The following is a 19,041-nucleotide window of genomic DNA, read 5'->3' as shown; positions in this document are numbered from 1 at the left end:
GAAATCCTGTCAACACATTAAGCTACGTGTTCAGCAGCATTTGTTTTTGTAGGTTCAGGTGTTTTCTACAGCCAATAGATCCCCACACCCCCCTTAGGTGTGTTATGTCAAGATTGTGTTGGCCTTTACTAATTGCAGTGGTCTCTGTCCAGGTTCCCAAGGCGAAAACATCCTTTGTTAACATAAACCATCCAGGACAAAAGTGTTTGTTTTTCCAAGCAGCTGTTTTGGAAGCATCGATCCTGGATTGGTGTACACCACTGGTGGTGGCCGTTTCTTTTACTCCTGTTTTTTGTTTGTTTTGCTTTAGGAACTTCATGCTCTGAATCTGTGCAAACATTTCTTTATGGAAATGATAATTACAGACTTTCTGCTTGATGGAAGTTATACATTATCTTTAAATTGTAAGATTAGAGTCAATAGCTGGATCACTTTCACAGTGAAAAAGGAAGAATCGGTGATTTTAGATTCAAACACAGAAAACTAACTATGCACAGGTTTGATTTTGATTTATTGAGATGCCCTTTAGCCCCATGAGGGGCTAATCTTCCAGGGCTCATAAACAGTACAACACATAAAATACAAGCACTGAATACATACAATCATTGCAATTACACATTAAAATAATTGAGGTTGAGGCCAGAGGTCATTTAACTAATTATGACTAAAATCAACAATAAAACTTGAGTTACTAAATTGCTTCGAATATATACAATATTGTCAGGGTAAGCCTTTAAGTTCCATAAAGCTGACGTGTCATTTTCCTGAACTGCCTCTCATCAGCTGCTAATACAGTAGTCTTAACTTCACTCGGTAATGCGTTCCACAACTTTACAGATCTGTAAGCAAACATCCTCTTTCCACTATTGTTGTTAGGTTTGAGCAATGAGTAGTCGTGCACTGATTGCACAGGTGTTTTTGGTTATGACTACTTACATATTATACACTCCTTGCTTCCCATTCTATGTCAGAATGTGTCACCTGTAAGTAAGTAGTCATAACCGTCTTGGATGATAACTGGTATTCAGTACAGCAATTGTTTTGTATATCAGTATATCTGTATCTGTAAAGCCGGTATAACCGCCTTTCGGCGTAACACACCAGCTTCGCAGGCACGCGGCATGGCGGCAGCTGGCTATGTTACACCGATCGACTTGTTACACCTAACCCTTGAACTTCTAGCTCTAGAATTTGTTTAAAGCTATCTATTGACAATGCCCCAATTGTTGACATTCAAGAGTTCTCTTCACTTGTGTGCCTCTTACATGTATATCAGTTTTGTGTCGCGGTGTACAAGATTATGTCAAGGTGACTTATTGAATTATCATTTTGCTGTGTTACCTATGTTTACCTATGTGTTACCTATGTACACATTTACCCATATCACATTGTGTGAGGAATGTACAGTCTTTAACCTGCCACTTGTTTTTGTTCCCCATGTACAGTTACTGATGAAGAGACCAAACCAGACATCATAGAATCTGCCAAAACAGGTGAGATCAACATCTAATTTCTCCCTACCATTACACATTAGTGTTTTTCATAGGTCAAACATACAGCTTTACAACATGTCAAACCAAAGCATTCTTATGATTGGACTAGTAGTGAATTCTGTTATCAAGTTATATTAATGATTATACAATTCCATCAGTCATGCTAAGTAACACATCATTTTGGCCAAGTACTCCTCTACAGTATAAACATACAACTGTACTTAATATAGAAATCCTTGATGTTTCACTGTACAGAAGTACTAGAACTATATAAGTTGCATGTACATGGGAAGTGTTTGTATAACTACTACTAAAAGAAAATGGATAAAAAGAATTTCTCACAACTGCAGCATGGATGGACTAGTCCATTCACCTCACACAATAGGTACATGCATGTGATGCCATCATACAACTGTAATCCCACCTTAATCTTTTCTTTCCACTTCTGGGATATTGTAATGTTTGTTGCTGTGGATAGGGACAAGCTATGTGGTATGTTGGCATTTCTTAGAAGTAGAACTGGGCCAGAGAGATGAATACATTGGCATGCCCGTAGCCAGGATTTTGAATGGGGGGGTTCTTCCGACTGCTTGAGGAGACCTCGAGCGCCAGGCGCGACGTTCCTAGGGGGGTCCGGGGGCATGCTCCCCCGGAAAATTTTGAAAAATGAACCTTCTAAAATGGCCTTTCGTGCGTTTTTGAGAGGATTTCAAAGACAAAATCGGAGATAAGTTTTTATTCAATGACAAAGGGAGCAGTTTTTCTACGATTCCAGTCTATCTTTTCAAGAAAACTCTTGGACCTTTACATAAAAAGTGGACCAAAAAGTTGACCTTTACATAAAAAGGGGACCAAAAAGTGGACCTTTACATAAAAAGTGGACCAAAAAGTGGACCTTTGAGCCTTGTGGGGGGGTTCTTCCGAACCCCCCCTGGCTACGGGCATGATTGGTTCCAGTCATCAGCTTGAAAATTGATAAAATCTAGCCGTGTGTAGCTATTTTTATACCCTTGTAATGTCTCGCCTTCTAAATCATGCTTCTAGTCTATTAAACATTTCAAACTTTAGATATGAAGTTTTAAGCAAAATGACACCAACATGCCCAGATACATGTACATTATGTAGTGTCTCTATTGGTCAAAGTCTGAAAGTATATCTTACGATTAATGGACTTAAATAATAATTACTATTAGTATTACTATAGTCACAGGTCTCTTCCATCTGCTATTACCAAATTTGCAGGGAGAGATACTGTGTCAAGTTCTGTAGGAATAAGTATGCAGAATGAATGTACCTGTGTGTTTTACTTAGTATAGTGTAAATTTACATATGAATGTTCCCAGAACCTTTCTACCACCAAGTTGTACATTATGTCTTATGAACCCCCTACGCGGTCATCAATGGAGCCAATGGAGACAATTAGTGCCCAACATTGTCCCGGAACATCCCACACCATTGTGCGTAGATTCTGCGCCCCGGGGGCGGCCAGGACGGCCAACCCACACATCAATAACCTGGCGTGCGTAAACGGGAGGCTTGCGTGATGTCATAGGTACCGCGAGAAGGCGGCCAGATCACACCAATTATGCATAAAAGGCCGTGCTTAGAGGGGGGAGAAGAATGGGTTCATTCTTTGATGTCAGTGCACTTATACAATAGTGTGTCTGGGAGACGTTTGTGTCATGTCTGATTATGAGAGGCCAAGGTTCTCATTGTTCTCAACAAGGGAACAGCGTACTATTAGACTTACAATCTTCTAACTACTTCATTTACTCTCCAGCTAAAATATCTTGCAAGTTGCAATTGTAATTAAGACTTTCATGTACATGTACAATTAATTGTACATCAAAGTTCTTAATTACAATTTACTGTTGCAAGACTGCTGACACAGAACAGGTTTTAACAATTACATGTATACATATTCACTGACTATGCAGGTTTGTAAGTTATGTTTTAATCCTTGAAATGATACATTCTTTTTAACATCAGTGTAGTAATATGTCAATGTCAGTATATGCATTTTGCAAAAACATTTAACAATAGGTTTTAAAAGTTTACAGGTACATGTATGAGAAAATACCCACAGTAATACTTAAGCTGCAATGGGTCGAGATAATGACCAAACCTCATGTGATTTCTGCTACCACTGACTTGTTCGAACATTACACAGAATATTATAGAAACTCTGGAATGAAGATCTGATATACAGTAATGTTATAAACCATTAGCTGTCTAGACGGCCAGTCATGTGCAATGGAATAAATATCATCATATTACTGGTAGTATGTTTGTACAATCCATCATGTGATATTACTACACAACACACAATGTAGTTCCCTATGTCCAATTGAATTTAAAAAGTGTTTGGAATCCAGCCAGTAACACAGAAGTGATTTGTATCAGTAAACGATAACCATGTGCCTATAATTATGTGGAGACCAATGTGAACTTTTTTCTTCACCAATCCTGTCAGTCAGGTAAAGACTGAGACCTGCGTGTGACCGCCCCTCCCCCCTTATGTTAATTGCAGCTTTGATAAAGTTTTCATCTTCTTTGCTTTTTGTAGGAAAATGTACAGGTATGTGGTAGATATTACTTTTTTAGTTGCCCAGGAGAATGCAGCAAGCAGTCCTGGCTTGTGTGTGCCAAGGACATGGACAACAAACTGAACAAGAAAGTTGTATTAAGACTGATGAGTTGTAGTTGTTTTACTAATGTCAGGTGGAAAACAGAGGATTTCAACTTTACGAGCTAATGCAATTGGACAAGGTCCCTGGGGCGTCATGATTCAGCGCGAAAACAGGAGGCACCTTCGTAAGTGGCTACGTCATAGCCTGCGGAGAAATGTCACCACGTGGGGCAGCCAGCCGTGAAGACGTCACCACAATAACGGGATGCCTTCTGCCCGACGGCGCGTGAATGTCTGTGTTGTCGCAGACAAACTTTGCTGGGCCGTGCGGCAAATGTCAGGGCAGGAAAGTTCAGGCCGAGTTCGGGACGTCCATTGTTTGTGCGCGTTTGATTGGCACTCGGGTCAGAGCGCAGGGTGAATGAAACCCATTGTGTTTGAGCCAGTCTGGTTATCACACACGTAATCCAGGTTGTTCTGGTTTTGTTGGATGATTTTTGAACTATGTTTAAACCTCTGGTACCAGATTATCTCCCAAAGTGAGAATTTAGTGATTCGTTCACAATGTTAACATGTACAATCCTCAGCCAAATGTGAGGATTTAAGCTGCATGGATATGGAAGGAAGTAGAAAAGCAAGCTAGGGCGTAGAATACTCACTGTCTTAAGATAGATTTTTGAATACAAATGTCAAGGGGTCAACTAAGTTGAACACGCTCTTACAGCTTGTAGTTCCTTCTCCCTCAGCTCATAACTTTTATAATATGTGTGACATGAAAATTTTAAAACAGTGCTTCTTAGATGCCACTTTGTCCAAGATAAATGTTGTATAATTTCTTTCAAGTTGATTTAACAATCCATTGTCCCTGAAAACGGCCATGGCCCAGAATTGTTGACATTTGATTTTGAGGCCTAGTTGGGAATCTGTCGATACCACATCTGACCTTTTGTTACCTTTTTATACTGAACATGCATTCATGACTACAATTTTTCAAAGGTAAAGAAGGTATAGGATACAGGAGTTTTCTTTTACACAACTCAGATAGCTTACCTTGCTGACGTTTCACAAGATCACAGGCAGATTCGTATTAGATTTGCTGTTATTTAGTATCACATGCTTTTCAACATCTTTTTGACAGGTAACATCAAAAGAATAAAAGAGCTCCTGCTTGAGGACATCAGCCTTCGCAATGCGTCCTGTACTCAGGAGGGAGGAGCCACGCCGCTCATGTTCGCCGCCATGCACGGTCACATGGCTGTGGTACAGCTCCTCGTGGAGAAGGGCGCAGACATCAACAAACAAGACACCATCAGTGGATGGACAGCACTCATGCAGGCTGTCTACTATGGGTACATGCTTCTACTACTACCTAAACGCAGCATGTCGTCAGAACGTACTGCACCTGCGCGAAACCGGCAATATTGTGCAAAGCACTTTGGCAGAACGTCTTGTATAAGGTTGTATTTGAGTTATAGAAGGTTAACATTCCATCATTGGTTTCCAACCGTTCCAAGTATTATGTCTTAAAAGATATCGTCTGCAACAAGCAAAAATTCTGATGCAATGTTGACCAAACATCCAACAAACAATGTGAAAAGTCAGGGTTTCGCGCAGGCACAGCACGTTCTGCTGACGTGCTCCAAAACGCTGTCCTGATAGCAATGAAAAGAGCAAGTTGAGTGATACTTCTTCAGCTAGCTGTACTATAAGACTGTATAAGACTGTTTGTGCCAGTAATGTCATATCAGAGATCAGATCTGATGCTAAAGTGATGTGCATTTTTTTAATCCTACAGGAAGAAAGCAGTTGCAAAATACCTGATAACAGCAGGTGCTGATGTCAACATCCAGGCCATGAATGGCTGTACAGCCTTTGATATGGCTTCACTTATAGGTACAGTACATTTGTATGGACCTCTACGTGCATGTTTACCACCTGCAGAATTCTGCCTTAAGAATGGTGTGGCAGATGGGTTGTTTGACCTGACAAAGAAGACATGATACATGATGTAAATTCTTAATGTTAAACATGTACTTTGAACTAGAATTGTAACAATTTTTGTTGGTAGACACAACAATTGTACCACCATGTGTAAGTTTAAAAGAGATACCTTGGTTAGGTCTCCACTGCCATCCTGGCCAGAGAATTTAGCTCTTGTATGGTTCATCTTGAGTAATTACCATTCTACCTGAACCTATACTTGATATTTGATCCATGTAATATGGATATAGCTATCTGTATTTCCATTCCCCCAATCGGAAAATCAGACTGCCACTTCTGTAGTTAAGCCCTTTTGTATGCAATGGTTACGTTTTTTGCTAAGCAGTTTTGATGGTGTTGTTGACAGATGACATTGACACTGAGCTGGTGAGATTGCTGGCTGCAAAGGCCATGAAAGTCAACAAGCCACAGAAGGGTGAGTATCCATCTCAGGCTTGTAGGCTGTGGTGTGGGTACTAATCTTTATGTTTTCATTTTAGTCTTGTAGTTTGCTAATATACAGTATGTGCAAAATGCTAAAGATGTGATGGGACCTGTAGTATCAATGGTTGTACGCTAGAGTATTTCAGATGTACACAAAATGTCTGTCTAGACAGTTCACCGGAACAAATGTTTAAAATGTAAATCTTTGCTGAGATTAATGTTGGCACTCTAATTATCACAATTTATGGTCCCAAATGTCAGGGTGGCCTCGCCTCTGGGGCTTATCCAGGCAGGGAGACAGATGAATGTTTTGTCTGGTGGTGTTAATGGGTTGTCTTTATTAGTCTAAGACATGTTGCTTAACCTGTATTTTATTCCTTTTTGTCATGTAAAAGTGTATATCCTGTCTTGGGTTCTGTACTAAACACATCAAACTACACATGTCAGTGTGTTTTTTCTTCTGGTACACTAGCTCACATGTCACATGAACTACAGTATTAAGTGTTACTAAAGGTCAAAGTAGAACCCGATAACACAATGATCAGCAAGCATCAGATCCATATACCTTTTGCTAATGTGCACAAATTGCAAGGAACAGTGTCTCAAGCTAGCCATTTTTTCTTCCAACATTTAGGGCGATCTTCTGCTTGGATTACACCTTCTACTAGCAGCTCCAACTCCAAAGCTGCCCTCAATGGTGGAAATATTCCCTCTACGTAAGTCAACATCCAGAAATACAGTCAAGTAACACAATCGTCATGCTAAGTTATTCAAGTCCCTACAGTATAGCATGTTACATGTCATAATTCTTGATGTATGTCTTTTCAGATAGTATCTGTTTTTGATCAATAAAGTGGTTTACTGTTATTGATAAGTGGTGATGAAGTGGTGTTCTGTATTGATTGCCTTCTTTTGTTCCCCTGCAGCTCTGAGGAGAATGTGAGAGGCTTGAGGGTGTGTATTCTCTCAGAAGACTCCACCACCTTTGATAACACAGTGCTATATTAAGTTTGGCCTTTCATTCAAAGGGTTGTGTTGCAGAGTAGTTTCAATCAAAGGCAACCTTTCATTGTAGATGAAAATGTAAAATGGTTGCCAGAAGGCAAATCATATTCAACGAAAATCTAATGAATTCTTAGAAAGGCCATTTCTAGAATAAACAGAAGTAAATTCCTCAATATTTATTCTGATGTGTGTTAAGATCAATTCTAGGAAAAATTTGTTTTTGCTTTTCTTTCTCGTAAAGTTGGAAATAAGTTGACATTTCTGTGTCAACTGTTCAAACAAATTCAGCTGAAGCCTTTCATGTTAAGTGCAAGTCATCAGAGGCAGAAGATCCAATTAACTGATGTCAAACCTGGTTGAAACAAGTGTTATTAGGTTGGAAATGAGATGTATTTGGGTCGGCCTTTCACGTCAGACTGTTCCAACCATTCATCTGTGGAGAAAATTACATGGAACCACAGTGCTTGTGTAATGGAAACATTTTGAAATGGTCAATCTGTGTTGTGTCTCTGGAAAATCCATTCATCAGATTCAAGGTCACAGAATTTCCAACTTCAGATAGTCAAAATGACTGCAGTATGAAAGATTGGTAGTGCATTAGTATAGTATTTGGTTTAAATTACTTCAAAATTTTGACTAATTTTGCTTTTTCAACTTGTCTTAAATATACATTTTTGTTATGATGGTGTTAGGATGAGATGGTAAATTAAATGCAAATTTAACCTGTTTTGAAGTAGGTAACACCCCTGTAATATCTCCTATGCTTTCATAAAGCAATGAAGATTTTTTTTGTTGAAATCTCTTGCAGTCATGGTGGAACCGTATGTCGAATCGCTTCCGAAATCTGAAGATCACACGAACGTTGCGAGGCATTAACAAGTTGGCTCCCTTCAATGACGAAGAGGATATCAACGACATGACACTACGTAGCCCCCAACAACAAGAAAGTGCCAACAGACCAGAGCAGCCCAAAAGAACCATAACTAGTGGTACGTTGGTGAAGGTTACTCATCCAGGAATACGATAAATAGATAAAGCTGTTAAGTCTTTTCCAACTGGATAATTGATAACTAGTGGTAATTGATGAAAGTTTTCTATTACCTAGAATGAAGGGAACATGTAGGTTGTGCATGAAAATGCAGTACAAAATGTATACCACCAAGATATGTACATAAAGTAATTGAATACAAGAATGGAGTCATGCGTAATGATGTCCAAGGCTACTAGTGTTGCAAAATCTAACCCTGTCCTGAATGATATAGTCTCTGTTGTGACACTTGTATGATTTTTAAATACTGAATATGAAATATTTTGGTATTGCAGCCTTCAACAGCATAGGTGACTCAGGGATGGGTAGCAGTTCTCTCTACACTATGGTTAGTACTGTACTGAGTGCACCTCACTGTGTTGTAAAGAGTTGTAGGTTGTAATGGCTGTTACTGCCCGTTAGTAGATATTTTAGTGACCTACTTAAATACTTAGCATGTCTGTGAAGTTGCTGTCATTTATGTAATCATTATGGAGGAATATAAAATATGAGCTACTCGATTATGGAATTTTTGCAGCTGAATCAAAATGCAATATTTAAAGGTTCACTTTTTTTTTACATTTCCACAGAATTTGAACTCAGGCCCAGCCTCCAAACTGCCCAATGACATGCTCCTGCCAGTCATCCCCCCGTTCCTGCCACCACCGACTTTTGAGTTGAACAACACAGACAGACCCCGCATGATGTATGGTTCCAGAACATCACTATCAGGAAGCAACGGGGTAGGTACAACAGCTAGCATTGATCAGTTGATAATGCATTGTACATGTACATAACCATTAATCTTAAATAATGGTTCTAATAGTTTACTTGGACATTGAAGGTATTCCTTATTTTTCTGTTGTGCTGTACTACAAATGTACTTAAATTTGTGAAGTTATAACAGTTACAGTTGTATAGTGTGTTGGAGCCCTAAGAGACTTAGTAGCTCATTTTTCCATTGCACCGTACCATCTGTACAACAAATCGGTCCGTTAGCATTTACTATTTCTTATGTTTGTATTTATGCTAGGTATACAGTATTGTTGTGTAGTAAGATGTATAGAGCACTAGTAGTTTAAGTATACAATACTAGAAGTATGTTGTAATAATCTCAACATGTTTATTGTACTGGTAAGTCCATAAAAAAATCATAAACAATTCTGACAGACATGTAACTTGTAAATGTTGATTTTTAGAACAAATATTAAAATTGAATGTCTGCTGATTCCAGAGCTCCAGCAACAAGACCCTGCTGAGACCCAGCCGTTTCCTGGCCACGTCGGGAAGTACCCACACCAGTCCCAACAACTCCTCACACTTCCACACCCACAGCCCCACCTCCTCCGGTGGAGCCAGTACTGTCAGCGGCATCTACCCTCCATCCAGGAGAAACATCCTCACTGGGTACGGGGGAGGCTCTCTAGGTACGATCACGTTTTGTTTTTATTGTGGAAAAACTCTCCTTTAGCTGCCCATCCGTGAAAGCTATTCTTCCAGGAGAGGGAGTACATAAGAACATTACAATATATCAACAGACAAGTACAATTATTTAAAAGAGACTAATGTGTAACATCGTATGTGCTTTACTTACTTATGTCCCTCATGTGGTTTAGTAGGCCTTGTTTGAAATTCTCATGTGATGACACTGTTTGTATGTGGTAGAGAGTTCCATGCTACAGTACATGGCTATTTTAGTTTGAAAGAGTTTCTACAGTCTATTTTCTGAAGCAGTCAAAAAGGAGGCTTTTGCAGTCAATATGTTGCATGAAACAGTGTAGAAATGTTTTAAAAGTGAGTTATTGTCTTGCTGGTTAACCAAACTGCCCCTGAAGTGATTGTTGTTGTCCCATTTGTCCCCAGCCCCCATCCCTGGTCAGGTCTCCTACCCAGACACAGGTTTCCTTCCTCACATCACATCTCCCAACAAGAGAAACACGGCCAGGTCACCTGCACAGTCTATCAACATACCCAGGTACGTCTAAACAACTAATTACATCTTAACAAAGTGCCTTGTTGTTTGTATTACATACAAGAGCAGTGTGTTACGGTTTAGTGCACATGTGGATGAAGTTATCATAGATTTCAAGCAACGATCTTCTGTTTTGGACTTTTTCCATGGTTGAAACAGAGTATCAGTCACGTGAACACAACATGAGTCGATTTACAACAGTGTTGTACAGGGTGTTTTTGCCAGTTTACGACAGTTGCGTGTGATGAACAGATTACGCTCGTAATTTGTGGCAGTTACCTGAATGAGTAACGGTTCTGGCAGACTGCCAACGCGGAGTGTTGACGTTTTTTTACGTGTTAGCCTTTTCACGTTTTCACGAGAATGTTTAACTTTAACTGTACTTTAACTGTGCCAGCTGCGCAGACAGTATTCATTATGTCCTAATGTTCTATGGAGAACATTCATTACTCTTTGCCACCTTCACAATACAAAGGGACAAGCTGAAGAAAGTTTTGTAATGAAGTGGAAGTAATGAACCTAGTGGCAATGCCAATGGTTTGCTGTATGACCTCATCATTGGTGGGTCTTTATGTGTGTTAAAGAGGTGCAAACTGTACATGTAGGTCATTGGGCAAAAGATAGCCCGGCTGGACACTTGGACAAGCGTAGGTAATCCCTGTCTGATGCTGTCAATCTATCCATACAGGAGTATTCAGATCTTATCACCTGACAGCTAATACTAATTGGCCCCCCTCCCGCCTACCTTCTGGCTATGGACTACAAATTCAACAACATGCACATAAAAAACCCTCTGTACTCTTATCACTGCAAAACAGATCAAGCAAAGCTCTTGTGACCTTTAATAGACAGACTGTTCAGGAAAGCTAAGTTATGATTGGGTTGAGATTGGGAGGAAGTGTTTTCCAGAAAGTTGCTCATGATCTGTGCCTAGTATTGCCTACCATAGTGTTGTATCCATGTCTTTTACAGGCTTTTATTCTGAATGATGGCTAGTTTGGGGAAATACATCTACAATATGTAACAGGAATTTAAAGTTGGAATGACTGCCTGAGATGTTTGTACTTTTACATCCCAAATTACGACTTAACAAATCTATTACAGATATAATAAGTTACTGGGTTGCTAATTTTAAAAGTATACTATTAGCCATGATTTTGCTGTACAAATTAATTTTGTTGCCTCTTCGTACAGCCTGACCTCCTTTTAATAAAAGTTAGAATAAATACCATATTAGAAGTAAATGCTATTTGTTTATTGCCATGACTTTTAGTGATGTATGTTTTATGCCACTTCTTGCCATGCTAGCGTGGTTTTGAGCCAGGAGATGTAAGTCATAAACCCTTTGCCACCTATCTGTCGTTATTCATATTTCCCAGTAATATGCATGTTTGTACGCATGACCTTGTTGTGGAATACATGTATGTTTCTACCAAAACAAAATATGTTTAGAGTCTTTCTAAAACATTGTTGCACCAAACTGAACACTTTTCGTCGTCACAGATACTCAGAGTCTAATTATTACATGTACATATGCATAAACTTTTACTATTACCATTGAAAAATATTAATCTTGACTGACTGTTGAATACTTGAATACTTTCCTTACTTAACTGTCAGAATACAAGTTTGAATTGCAAGTACCGGTAACTCTGGTTGCTGATTACTAAACCTGGTGTTCTCTCATGATCAGTGGATCCTCCCCGAACCATGTGAATGAGTCGTTACCACCGTTAAACCCACATTCATCCAGCCGGTTCCTCTCGCCACCAATCAGCCCCAGTTCCTCCTTCTCTACATCGACCATCCAGAGCTCAGACTCCAGCGAGAACGGCAAGTTCCTGACTCCGCCGATGAGCCCGTCATTTTCCTTCTCATCTACCTCTACTCTGCGGCGCGGGAGTGGCGACTCCGGACTCTTCCTGACGCCCCCCATGACTCCGCTGTACTCCCCCTCCCCCACGCCGAGCGACCAGTACCTCACCCCTCCCCACAGCCCCATGTTCTCCTCCACGTCTACCCTGCGCGGGGACGACATGCACTCCCCAGACTATTACACACCTCCACACAGTCCCCAGGTACACGTTATACACCACTATCCCGGCAACGGCGTGGACCACCAGTGGTACTCCCAGGTTCCCGTGTCGCAGCCCAAGTGGTCGGACTTACCCGGCGCTGTGCCGACCTCCTCTCCCACCGTGCAGCGTCGCCCGTCCCCGCTCCGGTCTGTGTCTCATGTGACGCTCCCTGCCATGTCCGCCACTCAGATGTGGTTATCCCGGCAGGAGAGTCGAGAGGGGCAGATCTGTTCCACGTGCTCGCAGGTAATCCCCTCGCCGGAGATGTCCCGCAGAGAGAGCAGCGTGTCCGTCATGTCCTCCGTGGTCTCCTCACCGACCGGCATTTTCTACACGTCGTCCCCGGGCAGTTCTCCGGAGTCGTCCATGCAGCAGTCCCACGGATCGGACGAGGGAACGCCGCGCCCGCAGAGAAGGATGCCGTATCCCGTAGGCCGGCCGTCGTACTCCCAAGGAGGCCTGTTCTACCCGGAACCTCAGCCAGGCCCATCCTCAGCAGGCACTGATGTTAGAACCTGTCCTGACAAGAAGGAAACCCCTGTTCCTAGGAGGAGTCCCCAAACGAAGAGGTGTTTTAGGGACTTCTCTCTGTGTTGTGTTCAGAAGGGAACAATGTCACAAGCACCATCATCATGCATGCCAGCACCTTGCCATTAGTTTGCCCTCTGTGCAATATGCTTTTCCGTCAATGTATTAAATTTTTGTTTACATTTTATTTTATTGTGTGTGGAACACTAGAGAATATTTAAGATGAATCTTTGTCTTTATTTCTGTCATTTAAAGTTTTTAATGTCAACATGTCAGTGTGTGCAAAAGCACACTTTGTCTTCTCAATATCATGTATTTCCATATTAATGTCGTAGGTGGCAATAAAGCACAAACCTTTGATGTGTATCCCTTTTTTTCTCATCCTATGTTAGAATTTTACACTTTTGATAGAAATTGAATAAATGCACTTGTTCATGACTTGTGATGAATTGGTTTATTTGCTATACAGGTAAGATGTAATACCGTACTGATTAATGCTTAACTTCTAATATTCCTTTTCCATGCAAGCATGTACCTAAGTCCTGAAATGTAAGTTAATTTTGCCCTTGGCATGTAGCTTGAAATATGAAATTCTCCTGTGTTGGAGACATCTTCCCAGAGGATGCTATATTTGCTAAACACACATTGTGATATGAATGTCTGGCTACATACATGTAGCACCATATTCAGCATTGCTGATTCTTGGTACAAGAAATGAAAATCACTGAACAGTCAGAAAATGTGCAGGACCTTTTATAGATGTCTTAAAAACAATTTATACTTCACAATTAACATGTAAAACAGAGAAGTTGTCCTGTATTTGATCTCCTGAAATCCTTTGGTTACAGGGCACCGGTTACGTCCACGACGGCCACCATCCATCCTGTGGTGATGTCCACCATGAAGACCTCAGCCTCCAGCAGTTCTCTCAGTGGGTCATCCTCCAAGACGAAGAGACCGGCGTCAGGTGGGACCTCCAGAAGCAGCACTCTCACACCATCACCTTCTCCCACCCGCAAGGGGAGTGGGGACGAGAAGAGGCACAGCCTAGGTATCGGCAAGGTGCAGCCACCGAGGGGAAGCTCAAGTGCGACTTCATCAGAAGAGGGTGAGTAAAAGTCATGTCTGGCTGGCCATTGCACATTGTGTAGGTGTTACCTTTTATAGAAGCAAAGCATGTGTATGTACATGTAGGTGCTGCTTTTAAATTTTCTTAGTTTCTTTTCTACAGCTTGGAAGGTTAAAATTCCAGGCTGCTTGTGTTGATATAGAAATGCACTAATACTGGCATCCCAGAGAACTTAAGAAGTATTTTATACATGTATTGATGATGTCTTTTCTGTCATAGATGATGTTTCTGCACTCCTCAAGAAGCTGTCACTAGAAAGATACAGAGCCATCTTTGAGGAGCAAGAGGTAAGACCCTTTATTTATTATCATATTATGATGTACAAGTATACGGTAGTTACACCATCCACGCATATCCTAGAACTATGTAAATTAAATGTACTTGTATATATGCTGCCCAGTACTACCGAAAAACCTAAGTTTGTGGGTCAAGACGATAATGTTTGGGTTTCAAATGAAAGCTCATCTGTGTTGGTAGAATCATAGACTGATAGAGTTGTAGAGTTTAAACTTTAAGGTAGTGTGGCTTTGAATGTACATTTTAGCCCAAAACAACCTGACAGCATTGTTGTGTCTTTGTCACAAACAGGTGGACATGGAGGCATTCCTTACACTGACTGATGAAGACTTGAGAGAACTCGGAATCTCTTCTGAAAGACCCAGGAGGCAAATTCTTTCTGCCATTGGAGAACTGAACTCTGAAAAGGTAACCTTTCCCTTTTGTATGCATATTCCTTTTTGCCAATTTTCAGGTGTAAGCATACAGTTATCATGTTTTCAGCACAAAATATGTTTTGTAAGGGACAAGTACCAATTAGGTTAACACAATAATTATGACATGAGCTATTTTTTATTAACTTTGTCTTTCTTTTTTGACAGGGAAGGGAAAGGCAATTTTACAGAGAAACTCTCAACAACTTCCAGCCAGCCATTGGAACTGGCATGGGTAAGAACTGTGTCACCAGTCAACCTGAGTGGTATCAACCTGGTACATGTATAATCAGGTGTTCTGGCCCATGTGATAACTAGCGGTACAGCCAAATGTTCTGTAGAATAATTCGTGTTTTGCCTGAGCCACGTGTGCCGCTTTAAAAAATTCAAATACTGGATTCGGACATTGGTTTTGGTGTTAAATTTTTTGTTTGCGGTACACCAAATTTTGGCACATTTTGCATTGAAATGCATGTTTTCTTGCATGAGTATGACATAAAATAAAATACAACACGGTGTATTCCGCATCACCTTGGATCCCAGCCCTCCCGTGGGTTTGATCTCCCTCCGACCTTCGGGCGATCCAATACCGTCGGGCCAATACCTCGGGTGATACGGAATACATTATGTTGTATTCTATATTTCACAACTTTCCTGTAGAGAATTTTCCTGTAGTGTACTCATCCTGCATCCTGTTGTCTCTGTCCACAGGTGGTCCTGGCAGCCTAGTGAACTGGAATATGTCCCAGCAAACAGTGCAGGCTGTCCGTAAAGCTTAGTAGAGACGCCATGTACATGTACATGGATACGGATCAAGGCACAAGACTATACTGCAAATACACAACGTACCAGACATATCCAGACCATGGACTGTTGTTGGCTTCAGATGATATCAAAGTGTGAACTAGCCATTTTCTCCTTCACCAACATTCCTTTGACAAGAGAAACAGAACATAGACTGTTGTTTTAAGTATATGAGATGTAGATATTAGTGTTAACTTGGAGAAACTAAAGAGTATTTATTACTTGCTGTAGGATGACCCTGTCTGGTAGTCTGACGTCCAGGTCTGGGCTCATTTGTGTTGGTTCAAGTCACCTTGTGGGTAAACTTTTAAACCTATAGTATGATAACACTGGGCAAGAATTTCTAAATGTGGCAGGTGCAGGTCTTGTATCAGTAGTGTTTTCTTATGGGTAGTTCCTACAAAATACAAAATTCCCAACATGTTACATAGCTATCAGCACTTTTCTAAACTGATCAACTTACTACTCAATTACATCTACTATATCGATGTAAACACATGCATTGGTCACAAGGAAAGGGTGAGCATCTCCAGAAGGTGTTAGTCATCTTTTATTATCTTTGAACAGGATTACCCAGTCTAGACATATGTACATAGTACATAATCTCAATTATGCTTATCCAGCAGTCATAACTGTTTTCTGTTGTAGGATAGGCAGATCACACCACAGCTGTTACACCCCATTCAGACCAGACTTATATTAAGCGGTTTCAACTGGTTTTTCAAAAACCGGTTTTTATTTAACCTAGTGTGAATGCAAATCAACCGGTTTTTAGGGGTTTAAATCCGATTTTCAAAAACCACCTCGGGAGGTGGTTTTTGAGGGGCTTGTCCACAGAAAAACCTGGTCTGAACGTTAAGGGTTTATTGAACCGGTTTTTGCATCATAATTCTGGGGTCACGGGGTCAGCATCCTGACCGTGTGCAACCTCCAAGCTTTTTGATCGTGTTGTTTTGACCAAGTTGAGTTTGTTTCCACTGTTTTTCCACGGTTTCTCTTCATTTTGCGATGGAATCAGCATACGCAACCTGGTCGGTGGACAAGACGCTCCTGATACTTATTTTTGGAGAGCAGGAGTCGCAGAATTCGAAAAAGCTGGGGGGGGGGGCGTCTAACCGAAAAAAAATGTTGGAGGAGCTTGCAGACAGCATACAAGAACCTAAAGACGGCATACAAGAAGGCCCAGGACAACAATCGGAAGAGCGGGAGGAACGGATATTCAAAACTGCAGTCATGGCCGATTCATTGGATATTCACTGGACAGGATTTTTACAAAACCGGTTATGAAAAGTCTGATATGAACGCTAAGGGTTTTAGCCGGGTTTTCCTCCACTAATTATTCAGCGGTTTCAACCGGTTTTTAAAAGTCTGGTCTGAACGGAGTCTAGTCTAATGGCTGGTATGAATGTAGACGTGTGATTTGCACTAAACACAAATATGTTGTACAGTAAATGTATGAAATGGCCTCCTGTTTTGGCATCAGAAACATATCCTCGTATTGTGGAAACTTGGAGAATTCCTGCAATCAGAGTATTTTCAATAGTCTTACTTGCATAATGATATCTGTAAATATATATACCAATCCTGTAGTAGATGTAAGAAATATGTGTATATTCTGCCCTAGTAAGGCTGCAAGCAATGCTTTAAGTGTTTTATTTTAAATGGCAAGCCTTGAAATGGCGAAGCCTTTTTATTAACACAGCCCATAAAAAGCACTGAAAAACATGATGTATTTTGAATTTGCATTAGATGAAATCTGCATTCAGCAGCATACTGTATTTTATGTGAATACTAGTGCAAAACGATTTTTGTGTTTCAACTGTAGTGTGATATTGTGAACAGTGATGTCATACAGTCTTTCAACTTCTGTGGAATCACTTATTGTCATGTTGTCTTTCGTCAGTTTAAGTATTGTCATACATGTAGATGTATGTTTGCTGCCTTGCAGTACTGTTTACCAAGAGATGATCATAAAAGATGAAATATAAAACAATATATTTCATCCATACCATGGTATGGAGTGAAATATAATAACCATGTTTGCAGCAAAATGGTGCAAAATTAGGTTTAGACATGCCAAATCAACTTCCCAATATTACTCTTACATTCTTACTAGCTTGAAAAAAAGACCCCAAACATAGATTGTTTGCTGTAGGACAACTTAAGGTAGACATTGTATGCATTACTAACTTCCAGACTATTACATCTACATTTCTGAAGGACATACTGTAACAGTATTATGTGTACAGTACCAATAACTACTGGTAGATATCAACCTGTTGATGACACAGCTTTTTTTCAGTCAAGTACATTGTAGAATCAGGGTGTGTGTGCCGGGGGTAGGTACATGTATGACGAGGACACTGCACATAACTTTTCATTGTGTTATTGTCACAAATAACTGCTTGGGTGTTTAAATTTACTCCTGATTGTTATCCCAGTTTGCCCTACCATTGCTGAACACGTCTGAAATTGCTGATCCAGTATTTATTACTTCAGTTTGCTTACCACTTTGCACACACAGTAAAATATCATCTAAGCTACCATCACAACATACCAATTGAACACAAGTTTTCAGAGCGAAAAGGTTTTGAAAAGGAGCTGTATGAAAATGGAACATTTGGGATGACACGATCGCTGTGAAAAGGTAGCTCACACATTTGAAGTGCCTACTACATTAGGTTTCACTAACCATCTGGAACTCGAAATGATGTTAGATGTGCAGGCATGTTTATAATTATCACTGAGTGTCAGGTTCACTTGCTACATGTACGTCCAAGCTGTATTGTCGTTTGATTATCTCTTTGTGTCAAAGGCAGATAGTTCTATTTTGTACAATTTATACTAGTAGAAAGTGCTATATTTGTAAGCAAAGGACCCATGAAATATGCTTGTTTAGAAGGAATTCTGGTACACATAAATTGAAAGACCACTGATTGTATGAAAGCTAATTATGTATATATAAGTGGCAACCTTTTGCCTAGCAGTAACAAGCTCAATCTTGTAGTGTTCTTACATTCCCAAATTTGCAATAAATGTACTTAATGATCTAGAGTGCCGAGAGTGTATGCATGTAGTCTGTAGTGTAGATTGAAAACAAAAACGTATGCTGCTCACCACACTTTATTCCATCACAATAATTATCATTTATACAAAAACTTGTAGAAATCGCAGACGATGCAATGCTTTAGTTCCGTACACCTACCTCTACATGTGTAATTTGCCAGTAGCACCTTGACCAG

At 40.4% G+C, this 19,041-nt stretch overlaps 1 protein-coding gene across 3 annotated transcripts in view; it reads left to right on the top strand.

Moving 5' to 3' along the window:
* The window catches only part of LOC109473669 (ankyrin repeat and SAM domain-containing protein 6-like), a 27,796-nt gene extending 8,945 nt beyond the window's left edge, over nucleotides 1-18,851 (top strand). Inside the window, exons 3-20 of one of the 3 annotated variants that reach the window (XM_019773624.1) lie at nucleotides 1,446-1,493; nucleotides 5,261-5,471; nucleotides 5,918-6,015; nucleotides 6,470-6,538; nucleotides 7,181-7,262; nucleotides 7,473-7,500; nucleotides 8,360-8,540; nucleotides 8,875-8,927; nucleotides 9,169-9,321; nucleotides 9,813-10,005; nucleotides 10,442-10,553; nucleotides 11,859-11,879; nucleotides 13,685-13,705; nucleotides 14,005-14,264; nucleotides 14,505-14,572; nucleotides 14,874-14,990; nucleotides 15,164-15,230; nucleotides 15,707-18,851. In XM_019773624.1, the coding sequence (XP_019629183.1) occupies nucleotides 1,446-1,493; nucleotides 5,261-5,471; nucleotides 5,918-6,015; nucleotides 6,470-6,538; nucleotides 7,181-7,262; nucleotides 7,473-7,500; nucleotides 8,360-8,540; nucleotides 8,875-8,927; nucleotides 9,169-9,321; nucleotides 9,813-10,005; nucleotides 10,442-10,553; nucleotides 11,859-11,879; nucleotides 13,685-13,705; nucleotides 14,005-14,264; nucleotides 14,505-14,572; nucleotides 14,874-14,990; nucleotides 15,164-15,230; nucleotides 15,707-15,774 (1,850 nt within the window). In that variant the 3' untranslated portion in view covers nucleotides 15,775-18,851. The remainder of the gene's footprint in view (nucleotides 1-1,445; nucleotides 1,494-5,260; nucleotides 5,472-5,917; nucleotides 6,016-6,469; nucleotides 6,539-7,180; nucleotides 7,263-7,472; nucleotides 7,501-8,359; nucleotides 8,541-8,874; nucleotides 8,928-9,168; nucleotides 9,322-9,812; nucleotides 10,006-10,441; nucleotides 10,554-11,858; nucleotides 11,880-13,684; nucleotides 13,706-14,004; nucleotides 14,265-14,504; nucleotides 14,573-14,873; nucleotides 14,991-15,163; nucleotides 15,231-15,706) is intronic. The other 2 variants (XM_019773623.1, XM_019773625.1) reach the window with 2 other exon arrangements.
* Nucleotides 18,852-19,041: the final 190 nt, after the last annotated feature.

Source organism: Branchiostoma belcheri, unplaced genomic scaffold (assembly GCF_001625305.1).
Source record: "Branchiostoma belcheri isolate BF01 breed outbred unplaced genomic scaffold, Haploidv18h27 scaffold3, whole genome shotgun sequence".
NCBI classification, from domain to species: domain Eukaryota; kingdom Metazoa; phylum Chordata; class Leptocardii; order Amphioxiformes; family Branchiostomatidae; genus Branchiostoma; species Branchiostoma belcheri.
Note: the sequence above shows the minus strand (reverse complement) of the source record. Positions and strands in the feature narration are given on the sequence as shown.